The 13,539-nt window shown below is 51.8% G+C and overlaps 1 protein-coding gene across 1 annotated transcript; it reads left to right on the forward strand.

Moving 5' to 3' along the window:
* Window positions 1-1,854: 1,854 nt before the first annotated feature.
* NTSR2 (neurotensin receptor 2) lies at window positions 1,855-9,912 on the forward strand. Its single transcript, XM_047854463.1, is given in 6 exon segments — window positions 1,855-2,329; window positions 2,332-2,459; window positions 6,477-6,596; window positions 6,598-6,727; window positions 8,588-8,678; window positions 9,651-9,912. Coding segments are annotated over 6 exon segments (1,206 nt in total).
* The last annotated feature ends 3,627 nt before the right edge of the window (window positions 9,913-13,539 follow it).

A 13,539-nucleotide genomic window follows, 5' to 3' on the forward strand; every position in this document is an offset into this window, starting at 1 on the left:
ACGGTGGAGCGTATCAGGGATCAGTCTTCCAACAGACTGAAACCAGTCCTAAAGCAAGGGGCGTTTTGTTTTTATTCAGAGGCAAAAATCAGGTTCATGTGGGTATGAAGGAAGCAAGTTCTAGGCCCGGAGCATCCATACATAGACATACTCTCTGAAAAGAGTTTCAGGTTAGGGGAATCAACGAGCGAGATTTACAAGCAGAGACCCCAGTGAAGACAGAAATTGCGAGCCCTCTATACTGGCCACAGGGGGAACCCACGGGGTGGGTCGCCGGGGCTGATTCTTCCTCACTTCCACATTAAATGCATTTTGCAGTCCACCTCTGACCTGGCGGGAGAGTCTCATCCCTAGAAGACACCGAGGGAAGTCTCCTGTTTCTACATGACAGAGGATGCTTACCTAGGACTGTCCTAAAAAGGCAACAATACCTCCTTCACATCTTTGACACCCCTTCCCGGGAAACGGACTCACTCCCACCAGCGCGCAGGCGAAAAACCAGAAGCTGCCTCTTTTGTCTTTGAGCTTTCCTACCACGTAAGAGTTAAAGGTTTAACGCTCACAAGTGAAAGGGTGCGGACTCCAGTCCTGAAGACTCCTAGCTGCTCGGTGCTCTCACACAAAGGAGCACGAGACTGATGGCTTGCCTGAGACACACAGCTAGTGAGTGGCAGAGCTGAGACTCATATCCGTGACTCCTGATCCCAAGCGCCTTGTCCCCTCCACTATTCCAGCCCAGACCTTGGGAGCCTGAGTACTTGGAGAATTCCTCCAAAGGGGAGCAGGAACTGGCCTTTTCCAGATCCTATGGGCCTTATTGAACTACACGACACCCAGGAAAGAATTAAAAATTAATACAGATTTTTTGCTCAAAGAAAAGCTGTCTAAAACTCATATGTACAGAATCCTTGCTGTAGACTGAATTGCGTCCCCCCGCCCAAATCCATTTGTTGAAGCTTTAGCCCACAATGTGACCATATGATTATGTAACTGGAAAGATAAAACTGTCACCGAGCCATAACAATTTTAGCAAAGACAGAAACATCAGGAGACCTGGGTTTGGCTCCAGCAAGCATCAGGGGTTCTAAGTGCGAGCTAAGTGAGGGCCTTTTCGAGTTCTGGCACTTACAAGGGTTAAGGAGAGAGACTCATGAAAGGTTTGCAAACACGGTAACACACTTCTTTTCACTTCCTCCCCACTCTACGGGAATGACATCCTAAAGGGCTGGGAAAGCCTGATACCCCAAGGACGCATCTAACAGTGACAAAGGGATTGCTGGAGGATATTAGTGCGCCGTGCAGACGGCCCTTTAGCCAGAAGAGTAACAGCTGTAAAAGTTCTGGCAAGTCCTTGGCCACCCGTCTCCGGAGCTGCACACGCAGCAGCACAGCAAGGGGGCCTAGGTGCATGGTACCGCAGGATGCCTATTTACTGCTACGGGTTGGGAGCCCTCGCACAGACCGGCTCGTCTAATCCTCACAGAGATTCTGCAATGTAGATAATATATTTTAAATGCAGAAATGGGTTGAGCAGGGTTTAAAAAAAAAAAAACAAAACTTGCCCTAAGTCACCCATCCGGTAAGTGGGGCCCAACCCCTCCGTATCACCTTCCACCCAGCACAGGGCTCCCTGGGTTGAACTGAGCGGAGAAATGTAAACGCACCGAACGGGCTCACGCTCGCTGTCCGGTCCGGTCCGGTCCGGTCCGGTGTTGGCTCAGGGACGCCCTTGGCGGGGGCGGGTCCTCCCATTCCGGAGGTTCCGGGAGAACAGGAGGCGCTCGCTCTCCTCCCTGGGCAGCTGGCCCGGTCTCGGCGCAGGGAGAGGGAGGGAGCGCTGGCCACGGGGGAGGAATGGAGAGCAGCAGCCCGAGTCCCAGCCCCGGCTCTGCGCTGGGCCTGGACGCCCGGCTGGGTGTGGACACGCGCCTCTGGGCCAAGGTGCTGTTCGCCGCTCTCTGCTCGCTCATCTTGGCGCTGGGCGCGGCGGGCAGTGCGCTGTCCGTGCGCGTGGTGCTGAAGGGGCGCGCCGGGCCCCCGGGGCGCCTGCGCTACCACGTATTCAGCCTGGCGCTCTCGGCGCTGCCGCTGTGGCCGGTGGGTGTGCCCGTGGAGCTCTTCAACTTCGTGTCGTTCCATTACCCCTGGGTGTTCGGCGACCCGGGCTGCCGCGCTTACTACTTCGTGCGCGAGCCGTGCGCCTACGCCACGGTGCGCAGCGTAGGTGGCCCGAGCGCCGAGCCCTGTCTGGCCGTGCGCCAGCCCCCGCGCGCCCGCCGGCTGCTGTCGCCGCGCCGCCCCCGCCGTCTGCTGTCGCTCTTCTGGGCCGCCACGCCCTGCCCATGGCAGTCATCACCTGGCAGAAGCACGAGCTGGAGAAGGCTGGCGGGGAGCCGGAGGCCGCTTCGCTCGAGTGCACGGTGCTGGTGAGCCGCGCCACGCTCCAGGTCTGCATTCAGGTAAGGGGGAGGCAGGCTCGGGGGCCTGTGTTTTCACTTCTGATGCTCGCGATCTCCGCAGAAATTTGGGTCGCATTTCCCATTTTACAGAGGACTTGGGGAGAGGCTTGGCAGAGATGAAGCATTAAGAGAAGCCCAGATTAGAATTCAAAACTTAATTCTGAAAGTCTACACTCTTCCCAGTATTACAAAAGTGGGGGCCAAGCATTACTGGGTGCGAGAATTACAGCGTAGGGAGGGGGAGGGCTCTAAAAATGTAGATTTCATAACCCAGCCTTTTTTTTTTATCATCAAAACTAGCCATTTTCAGTCCCATTACAGAATATCCAACTTAATGGGATTTTGTGGAGATATAAAAGAGAGGCCTGAATATTCAATATTAATGAAGGATTTCAGAAGAAATACATAGCTTACTTGCAGCCTTAACAAGAATTTGGAAAAATATAAAGTTAAACCTGATTAGAAAACATTCCACTCGCTTCAGAAGACGCTTACTGTGGTCACCACGGAGAATTACTCAGAGCTGACAGGGTAGGATCCCTCGTTTTTAAAAATCCACTCCCTATATCAGACATTTCTGCAGGTTTTCCAATCTGGACCTGATGCTAAAGGAGACAAAACCAAAAACACACCGGCAAGCAGAATGGGAATGATACTAATGGGAGTGATCACGCAGGGGCTCCAGACAGCAGTCAGGAGGAGGGACCCCACTGACAACAGTGGGAGCTGCTCCTTCTGCCACATCAGGTGGGCCACTGGTGACCTGAGACCGCATCAGTCCAGCCCACACACCACCTGCCGCCATGCTGGCCCAAGCACATCACAGCCACGGAGCAGCATGTGTAGGGCACCCGTCTACCTCTCAGCAACCTCCACACAGGCTCTGAGCTCCAGCGGAATGATCTGGCTGAATAGTCAGGCACTGCAGCCCCTCCCTTAGACCTGACTCTGTAGCTCCCTGCTGCACCCTGTTGTGGCCGTGGCAATGAACAAGCAACTACGTGCTCAAAAGGCCTGGTAGCCAAGTTCCGCCAGTTTTCACAGACTAAGGCAGTAGCTTCCAGGCTGTACCTATCTTGGAACTGGGCTCAGGGAGGGGGAAGCGCCAAGCATGGTCTGTGTTGTGAGTATGTCGCTTGCATGGCTTACTTTATGTGCTGCAGACCGACCAAGGCAGTAGAAACTGAAATCTACCAGAGGCAAGCTTTTGACGTTCTACTGGTGAATTCCTTCAGCCTAACAGCATTATTCAACAAATGGTATATTTAAAAAATGTTTAACTTGAGACACACAGTCTATGTTAACACAACAAAATAACCGAGCTCAAATTAGGATTATTTTGGTCCACCTTCCTTCTTAGTGTCTTGTAATTCATCGTCCATGTTAATCAGCGGGTTGTTTTTCTGTTTTGTTTTGCTTTTGACTAAGAAAACGTCTCATCGTTATTGAAAGTACAAAAAACTGTACAGTTTTTCCAGAAATATTTCAAAACTCCCCAAGATTAATAACTAACGCATGAATATATTTTTACCTTCCACTTCTGTCTTGTCTAGGATTAAAGTAACAATTTGGTAGTAAGTATGATGCTGTTGATAAAATGCTGCTTGGTTCTACAACAAACTCTAAACTATGTCCCACGTAGCGTTTTATTTTCTTCTTGGTGCTGATTTGTGAGCGTCCATCAAGAAAAAAGCATGAATGATGGACTCCTTAAAGAGGTACAGCACCCAACCCAGATATTTCGTACTGATTCTAAAGCGCTATTAAAATGCTCAGGTTTTTAAAAATGCTGACACAGAACCAATGAGGAAAAGCTCTATAATACATGTACTTTGTAGATTTTTTTTTTTAAGTTTATTTTGAGAGAGAGAGAGAGAACCATCAAGGAAGGGACGGGGGGGGGGGGGGGGTGCGGACAGAGGACCTGAATCAGGCTCTGTGCTGACAGCAGAGACTCCAATGTGGGGCTTGAACTCAACAAACCGTGAGATCATGACCTGAGCCAAAGTCGGACGCGTAACCGACTGAGCCACCCAGGCGCGCTATAATACAAATATTTTGGATTTTAAAACATTAAAACATTTAAAAAGCAGGGTATCATATAATAAACTTGTTCATAAGTCAAAAATTACCAAATAAAAAAAACAAGGCTTGTTGCATAAAACAGCTGTCCCCTTACCACCCCTGCACACCTCGGTCTATATTCTTTTGTCGAGGGGCAGCTGCCGTGCACCCTCACCTCTTGCTGCCCCTTCCTACACATTTCTAAAGAACGCGCCTGCTTGATTTCACACTTGGCACATTTTATCCAGTGTCTTCTAGCGGGAGAAAGAAAAAGAGCGTCCCGCCCTCTTTCCCATCCCTACTCTCCACGCCGTGCACCCACACGCACCCCCTACCCCTCCTCCGGTGTTAATTCCGTCAGGGTATAAAGCCAGTCTTGTGCTCTGTACTTACACACTGTGACTATGTTAAAACATTCTTCACAGATGAACCATGTCGGACATTTGTATTGCGTTTCCTTTCCAATATTACCTCTGCTTCCTTGCTGTTAACAATGGTCTGTTTTCAGGGATGCCCGGGTGACTCGGTCGGTTGAGCAACCGACACAATTCCGGCTCAGGGTACGATCGCGTGGTTGTGAGATCGAGGCCTGCATCGGGCTCTGTGCTGAGTGTAGAGCCTGCTTGGAATTCTCTCTCCTTCTCCCTCTGCCCCTCCCCTGCTCACTCTCTCTCTCTCTCCTAAATAAATAAATAATTAATTAATTTTTAATGTTTTTTAATTTGCTTTAATTTAATTTGCTTTAATGTTTTAATTTGCTTTAATTTAATTTAATTTGCTTTAATGTTTTTTAATTTTAATTGTGCATCTGTCTCTCATGCGTTCTTAACTTCTCTACCAGAAGCATAAATACTGTTTCAGTGTATTCAGAGCCATCCAGTCAACGACCAGTTCATCTTTCAGTTGCCCCCGGAAGCCCCCTCTTCCACTCCAGCATCACCGGATACACAGCCAACATCTTACCTCACTCTGCTCTCCCAGCAGACACCCTCTTTTTGGACCCGGGTCTCCCCCTTTATTGGTGTACAACCTTATTTTGGCGGAACATACGCTCTTGTAACCTCCTGTGGCCTGAGGGAAGGCCCACAGAAGAAGGTGAAAAATTGAGAATGTCCACGTCTGGAAACGTTCTGGACTATCCTCACATTTGCCGTAAGAGGGCCGGGCACGGAATTCTAGACGGAAGCTGCTTTTCCTCTCAAATTGTAAAGCATCGCTCCACTATATTCTAGCTCCCACTGTTGCCTTAAAGAAATCTAATGCCATTCTGGTGCCCATCCTTTTCACGTGCCCTGTTTTATCCCTTTGGTGGCTTTCAAGGTCTTTATCCACAGAGTGTTAGAAGTCCTAAGAACGTGCCTTGATGGGGGCTTATTTTTATCCATTTTTTCCGGGCCCCCAGGCAGCCTTTCAGTCTGGAAGCTTCTATACCTCACTTTTGGAAAAAACTTTCTTCAAAGTGGCTTATTTTAAAAAATGATCTCCTCCCTTCTGTTTTCTTTCTAGAACCACTATTACTTAGGTAAGTGTCCTAAGCTAATCCCAAATGTTGTCTCTCCCTTTATTGCTGTCTCATCTTTCTGAGAATTTTCTCAACTTCATTTTTTTTTTCAACGTTTATTTATTTTTGGGGGACAGAGAGAGACAGAGCATGAACGGGGGAGGGGCAGAGAGAGAGGGAGACACAGAATCGGAAACAGGCTCCAGGCTCTGAGCCGTCAGCCCAGAGCCCGATGAGGGGCTCGAACTCACGGACTGCGAGATCATGACCTGGCGGAAGTCGGACGCTTAACCGACTGCGCCACCCAGGCGCCCCTCAACTTCATCTTATAACCCTGATGTCACCCCCCGCCCCCGCCTGCTGCTGCAGATTCCTGGGCCTTGGGCACAGCCTGAGGACCACAGCATCACAGAGCCTTGGGGCCGTCATAAGCCTTGGAATTACCTTTGCAGGTGAACGTGCTGGTGTCTTTCGTGCTCCCCTTGGCGTTAACTGCCTTCCTGAACGGGGTCAGTGTGAGCCACTTGGTGGCCCTCAGCTCCCAGGTGCCGTCCCTTTCTGCCCCCGGCAGCCCCGTCCCCCAACCACGTGGAGCTAATGAGCGAGGAGAGGCGGCAGCTCCCCCTGGGGGGCCACACCAGCCTGGTGAGACACGAGGACTCCAGCCAGCTCCTCGGCCTCCAGCGTAGCGTCCAGGGTCTCAGTTAAGTACTTGGTGACACTGCTACGAGAAGAAGGGGTGGGGCTCCAGGCTGCCTCCACTGATCCCTGGCCAAGTGACCTTGAGCAAGTTACCACCTCTCTCCAGCCCCAGGGGATCGTGCGGTCGCCAACAGGCTTCTATAAGGTTTGGTGGTGTGATTAGGGGATAGAACGAGAATTCCATACACGAAACCCTCATCTGCTCCAGGGAGTGATACATAAAGACGAGTGAATACCTGCTTACATTCCAGGGAGCCTGGCCTATGGAGGGATGCAAGGAGCAGCTGGAGTCAGGGACCCGTAGCCCCAGCATTGAGGGCTTAGACCGGCTGGGTCCCCCACCCCGTTCCCCACCAGCTCCCCACTTTTCCTGCAACATTGATTGTTGGCTGGTTTTCCTAAGAATCTGGGTAAACTTGCCCTTGTAGGGGAGACATTAAGAGGCACAAGAAAGCCGAGGTCTCTCCAAACACCTGCGGTAACGCAGGCACTCACTAAGGTCTGGGAACATGGAATAAGAGATCAGGTCTCTGCTCCCGTCAACCCACAGCGTTGGACGTAGGGCAGAAACGTAAGAGCTACATGTCATGTGGTGTGACAGGAAGAGAGGGAGCCCGGGACGGTGCTGGACTTTCTTCCACAGACAACAGGCAGTCGTTGAGAGCCAACGCCCAAGAATGCAGGGAGATTCGCTTTTCAGATGTTCTACCCAGAAACCTTTGGCGTGTGGGTTACGCAGTGCTTCTCAAACTTGTGTGTGCTTAAGAACAGCGTGAACATAGGGGAAGGGAAGGGAAAATAAAATAAAAGGAGAGAGGGAGGCAAACCATAAGAGACCCTTACATACAAGGGGACAAACTGAGGGCTGCTGGAGGGGAGGTGGGGGGATGGGCTAAGTGAGCGATGGGCATTAAGGAGGGCACTTGTTGGGATGAGCGCTGGGTGTTATATCTAAGTCACGAATCACTAAATTCTACCGAAACCCTTATTACACTGGATGTTAACTTGGATTTAAGTTGTTTTTAAAAGTGAGCAAGAAACCCAAAAACTAACAAACGAACAAAACAGTATGGGGAGCTATAAAACACAGGCTGCTCGGACCCAACCCGGAGATTCTGATTCGGTTGCTCGGGGTAGGCCCGAGACTCTGTATTTCTACCAGGCTCCCAGTTGACGTCGCTATCCTGGTCCAGAGGCCACACAGGACAACAGAATGGATTTGCCAGTCACGGCAGGTGTAGAGGAGGGGAGGGAAGGGGTAGGCGGTTAGCGACAAAGGGACCAAGTGGGAGACTGCCATCACAGTCCGGGGGAGGGGAGCTAGGAGCCCCTGGAGTGGGGTAGTAGAGGTGAGAACAGAGGAATCAAGACATCCTAAAGAAGAGCTTTTTAATAGATTGGCCCTAGGGGGTAATGGAAAAATGAAAAGACTCTCTGGCTTACGGCTTGAGTGCTAGATGGCTGGTGGGGCCATCAGTCAATCAGAAAAAGGAACAGGAAGGACATTTAAGTTCAGTTATCTATGCAGTTAGACGATCAGGTGGGAATAGCTATCCCGGAGTTAAAAGCATATTCCAGTGGCCAGGAGGGGGTTATAGAGGTTGTAGAAGTTTCTAGAAGCTTGTCAGTGTGCAGGTGGGAGTTAAAGTGGATATTCGCCCAGACATCGGGGTAACCTCAGGTTTGGCTACAGATCGAGAGAGGAGGGTGTCAGATAGCCTCACAGTCCCCTTCCGACCCTTGGACTCCAGGAACGAGTTCTAGGGAAATGCTCTTGTAAGCTTGGCGTCCTCCTCCCTAGAGACGGCAGAACTGAGTACGTTTGCTCCCTGTCGCTCCGTTCCTCCCCGCTGGTGTGCAGGAGCCATTGTGGCCGTGTATGTCACCTGCTGGATGCCGCCTCACACCCGCAGGCTCACGTACCGCTGCGTCTCCAACGATGGGTGGACTGGGTTGGTGCAGCGGAGGGGCCCCAGCACGTAGGGAAGGGGCCACTGGGCTGCGCCTGGGACTTTCTATGCTCTCTGCGGGGATTCCCAGTCGCTGGGCCCTCTGGAACTCTGGCCTCCACTCAAGCTGGTCCTGTCCAGTCTGTGCCCTCAAATTCTCTGAGCTGGGGGTAGGGAACAAGGCGTTATCTAGCAATTTCAAGGCCACGCGAGTGAGAGATCTTAGTGGTGATCAGGGCTGCGGGCATCCTGACCACAGGACAGAGCCGCCCACAGGCTGGGGCCGGGGGAGGGCTGTACTATGGCAAGGAGAGGGGCGGAAGCCTCAGAGCCGTGAGTCGAGGCGCTAACAAGGGCCCCCTGGACAGAGACCAGACCACGCACGCCCTTTGTGACACAACTGGAAAAGAGGAGAGAACCCACTGTCTTCCTTGGCGAATTCACCGTGTGCCTGATCGCAAGAGGAAGGCAAACATCCAAGAGGAGAGAGGCCCGTGTAGCCTCCAACGACACAGCTGTGTCGACAGGTGCCTCTTCTCGAGATCTCCTTGTGCCCCTCGCACACACGCGCACGTGCACAGCCCTTCCCGCCTCAGAGACTCTCCGTGACAAGGTGCAGGGCTTCACTGCTCGGTGAAGCCACGTCTCGTGGACCACACCCAGCCGCGTGAGGCTCCCGGGGTCTCAGTGGGCAAGACAGTGGCCCCCGTCCGCCAGCAGGGGAACCTTTCGCTGGTGCAGGGGCCTGGGAACAGCGCACGGGGAGCAGGGACTCAGAGGCTGGGTGGAGCGCATCCGCCAAGGGCAGCTGGTGTGGATGGGACAGTTGTTGAGGTCACACGGTGCTTCCCAAGAGCAGAAACCGGGCCCTCCTCACCTGGCCCTTTGGAGGAGAGGCGCGGTCTCCAGGAGAAAGGGGTAGACGCCGTGAGGAGGCGCAGGCCATCTGACACACCTTCTGGGGTTCTCTGCCAGCACACTCTACGCCTACCTGGTGACGGACACCCTCGTCTACGTCAGTTCAGCGGTGACCCCTGTCCTGAACAACGCTGTGTCGTCCTCCTTCAGAAAACTCTTCCTGGAAGCCCTGGGCTCCCTGTGTCGAGAAGCCCACCCCCGTGGAACCCTGCCCCCCCCCCCCGGGGAGCCCCGGGCCCCACGGCTGCAGGCTCTAGGGATCCCTCAGACGCCCCGCGCTGGACGCAAGAGAAGAACGAGCAAAGCGGACCGTGACTGACTGCGCAGTCGCCTGGCATTCAGACAAGCAGTTCGCTCACGGAGAGTTCAAGCTCTGCCGTCAGGGGCAGACTCACCTGGACCCCCAGCCCCCACCCCCCCACTTCCCAGCTGTGTAACCGCGGGCGAGTTGCTCACGCCCTGAGCCTCGGTCTTCCCCCCTGCGCGATGGAGATGAACAGGACCCAGCTCTCAGAGGCGTTCGGAGACCGAAGCGTTCGGCACGGTGCCTACCGCGTGATGAAAAACCAATTTTCGCTGGCAGCGTTGTTGCTGCCGTTACCATTGCTGTTTCTCCCTCTCCTGTGGCTTGCGCTCTTCGGCCGTGGGCTCAGCTGCCCCAAGAATTTCCACAAATGACAGGGCTCCGGGAGTTACTGCGCTGTCACGAGACTGCAGTCCCACTGTCCAGTCTTGCCCAGCAAGGGAGCGGCTGTTTGCACCAGGAGTAGGGCTCCGGAAGCTGCGGGAGGCAGGGGGGCACCAGCTCCCCTCTCCTGGCCTCTGGCCTGTGTGGCTGCCTCCAGGCGGCCCGTGGGAGGACAGACGTGCGACCGGCCTGGAAGCGCACAGGGTCCTGAAGTGCCGTTTCTGGGGGCATCCTGGTGGCTCCGTCGGTTAAGCGTCCGACTTCCGCTCAGGTCACGATCTCACGGCTCGTGGGTTCGAGCCCCGCGTCGGGCTCTGCGCTGACAGCTCGAAGCCTGGAGCCTGCTTCCGACCCCGTGTCTTCCTCTCCCTCCCGCTCTCTGCCCCTCCCCTGCTAGCACGCACACACACTCTCTCTCAAAAACGAACTTAAAAAAAAAAAAACAAAACCCAAAAAACGAAATGCAGTTTCTGGAATACTGGAAACAGTCTCATTCCCACTGCCACCTTACACACGGGGAAACAGAAGCAGAGAGAAGAAAGGTACTGCGGCCACTACCTGGTAACCGGGAACGGAACCCCAGGCTTGGGACCGGGCAGCCGACGCTCATCAGAGTCCCATGCTGCTTCCGGAGAAGTCTGATGGCCAAAGAGGAACAGAAAGAAACTAAAGGCTCAACATTAAAGAACTGAGTGAATCGCGATCATCCACTCAGTCCACCCAAATCCTATTTGTTAGGCCACCCTTACACAGGAAGTATAAATCTTATTTGGCAGCATAAACATACCGTGGTTATACCATTCAAAAGAGAACGCAATACAAAATTACACTATGATGCTATGTAGAAATCACTCGGGTGCATAGAAAGGGTCTAGCATGAAGCAGTTCGTGAAAATGGCGGGTTGGCCAAGGAGGCACGTGTGACCCAAGCCCGGGGGCGGTTTCTGTCACCTTCACGCCAGGGTCTGAGCATATAGATGCCTGGCATGCGGTAGACACACGTTCGGCGAAAAGGATGTTGGTGGCATCGTATCGTTTGTATGATATCTAAATAATAAATTTCAAATAGAAGTTAAGGTCCCCTAGTGTCGTCCCTTGGGCGGCACTGGCGTTGGCTGCAGAGCCTGGAGGATGGGGGTGGAGCCTACTTCCGTCACTTATTAGCTGTGGGACTCAAGCAAGTTCCTTCACCTGCTCAGGCCGCACGTCACATCTGTGAAATAGACATCGTAACAACTCTCCCCTGGGTTTTAAGAATTAAATGGCATCGAAAATAGGGGGGAATAAAAGTTTGAAAGTATAGTATCTCCCACCCAAGAGTCTCAGTTGGTAGTGGCTGTCATGGACAGGAAGGAAGCTTTTGGTTCCCAAATGCAAATTACCTTTCTAATTCTGTATTTGAACAACTTAAGCTCTATTTGTGTAGTTGGCTGCACTGTTGGCTTGCCTAAGATCGGAGACCCCAAAAGTGGTTCATCAGCCTTAGTCCTGCGGCCATGACTCCATCAGGGCCAGAATTTTAGGAAGCTTCCACCAAATCCTGAAAGATGACGTACACATTGCCCACCTCTACGAGTTTCCTGGGATTGCCGTAACAAAGCACCACAAAGTGTGTGGCTTAAAACAACAGAAATCTATTCTCTCACAGGTCTTGAAGCTACGAATTCAAGATCAAGGTGTCAGCAGGGCCATGTTCCCCAAAGGCTCGAGGAAAGAGTCCTCTTTTGCCTCTTCCAGCATCTGGTGGTTTGCCAGACATCCTTGGTTTATAGGCTCATCATTCCAATCTCTGCCTTGGTGGTCACACGGCAGTCTTCCTCTGTCACTCTTAAGACACTGGCCATACCGGGTCAGGAGCCCACTTGATTCCAGTGTGACTTTGTCTCGACTAATTACATCAGCCCCAAGCCTATTTCCAGATAAGATCACATTCTTAAGTATCAGGGGTTAGGACCTCGACATATTTTTGAGGGTGTGATTCAGCCGAAAACTTCAACCAAACCCACCCCTAGTAGGGTGGGCTGCCACCACTGGGAAAGATCCTTTTACAGAGCGAGAACCAGACTTAGAGTGGCCAGAGATCCTAAGAGAAAAATTAGTGTTCCTCAGAGTTAAAGAAAGCCAAAGGGAAACTGGGACAGTATATTCAGTGAACGACAAATGTGGTCATGGCTTCTTGTTTCTTCTCCAGACACGAAGGGTTTTAAAACTCCACACTTGGCTTTCCAACTGTTTTGTTAATTAAAATGCTAATTCCTTCTGAGCTGGGAAGTCTGCCGAAGCAAGCAGACTGAAAAAGAAATGAAAGCTGTCGACATTGGACACGCCCTTGGTTCAGTCTTCCTTAAAGAGCTATCTGCAGACTCTGAAGCCAGATCTGGAAGGCTTAATGCAAATTCCGTTATTAAAAGGGTTTCTAAACATTAATGCTGGGATTGCCCAGACTCGGGATGATACATATGTAATATATTCCGTATATGCTGGCATCCAGTGCTACCTCCCACAGGCAACCCAACGCTTCTCCCAAAGAGAACATTTTGGTTCCATACTTTTATCATATGGGGAGCCTTAGAAGCCAACGGTGCCTCCTAATGGATGACATTTGGTGGCCATAAACTGCTCAAGACAGAAAGCAGCTGTGATGTTAGCAGGGCCTATCCTTACACCTGCAAGCATGAATCTAGATCTGTTCTGTCACTTGATAGTTGTGTGATCTTGGACAAGTCATTCAACCTCTCTGAGCCATAGTTTTTTCATTTGTAAGATGGTCCCAATCATATCTACTTCAGAGTGTTGTTGGATTAAATAGTAAACAATTAGCGACCTAGTTAAATGCCTGGCACACAGCAGGTGCTCAAAAATGTTTGCTACTCACTGTTGGTCATTTCGTAGCTAACACATTCTCCAGGAACGAAGTGACCTGGCAAGAGAATCAAGACGCGAAACCAAGTCTCCTGGTTTCAAATGCCACGCCCTCTCCACTGCCACATTCTGCCATGAGAACTCTGACATCCATATGAATGTTGCTTTTGCAGCCTGATTTCTCCTCCTTTACTGCAAGAGTTCTTAAGTTGTGGTGAGTATTCAGGAAAAAAGAGCCACAGTTTGTGTATTTATTACTCTTTTTTTTTTATGTTTAGTTTTTGAGAGACAGCACGAGTGGCAGAGGGGCAGAGAGAGAGGGAGACACAGAATCCGAAGCAGCTCCAGACTCTGAGCTGTCAGCGCAGAGCCCGACACGGGGCTCAAACTCACGGA

This window comes from Prionailurus viverrinus, chromosome A3 (assembly GCF_022837055.1).
Source record: "Prionailurus viverrinus isolate Anna chromosome A3, UM_Priviv_1.0, whole genome shotgun sequence".
Classification (NCBI taxonomy): domain Eukaryota; kingdom Metazoa; phylum Chordata; class Mammalia; order Carnivora; family Felidae; genus Prionailurus; species Prionailurus viverrinus.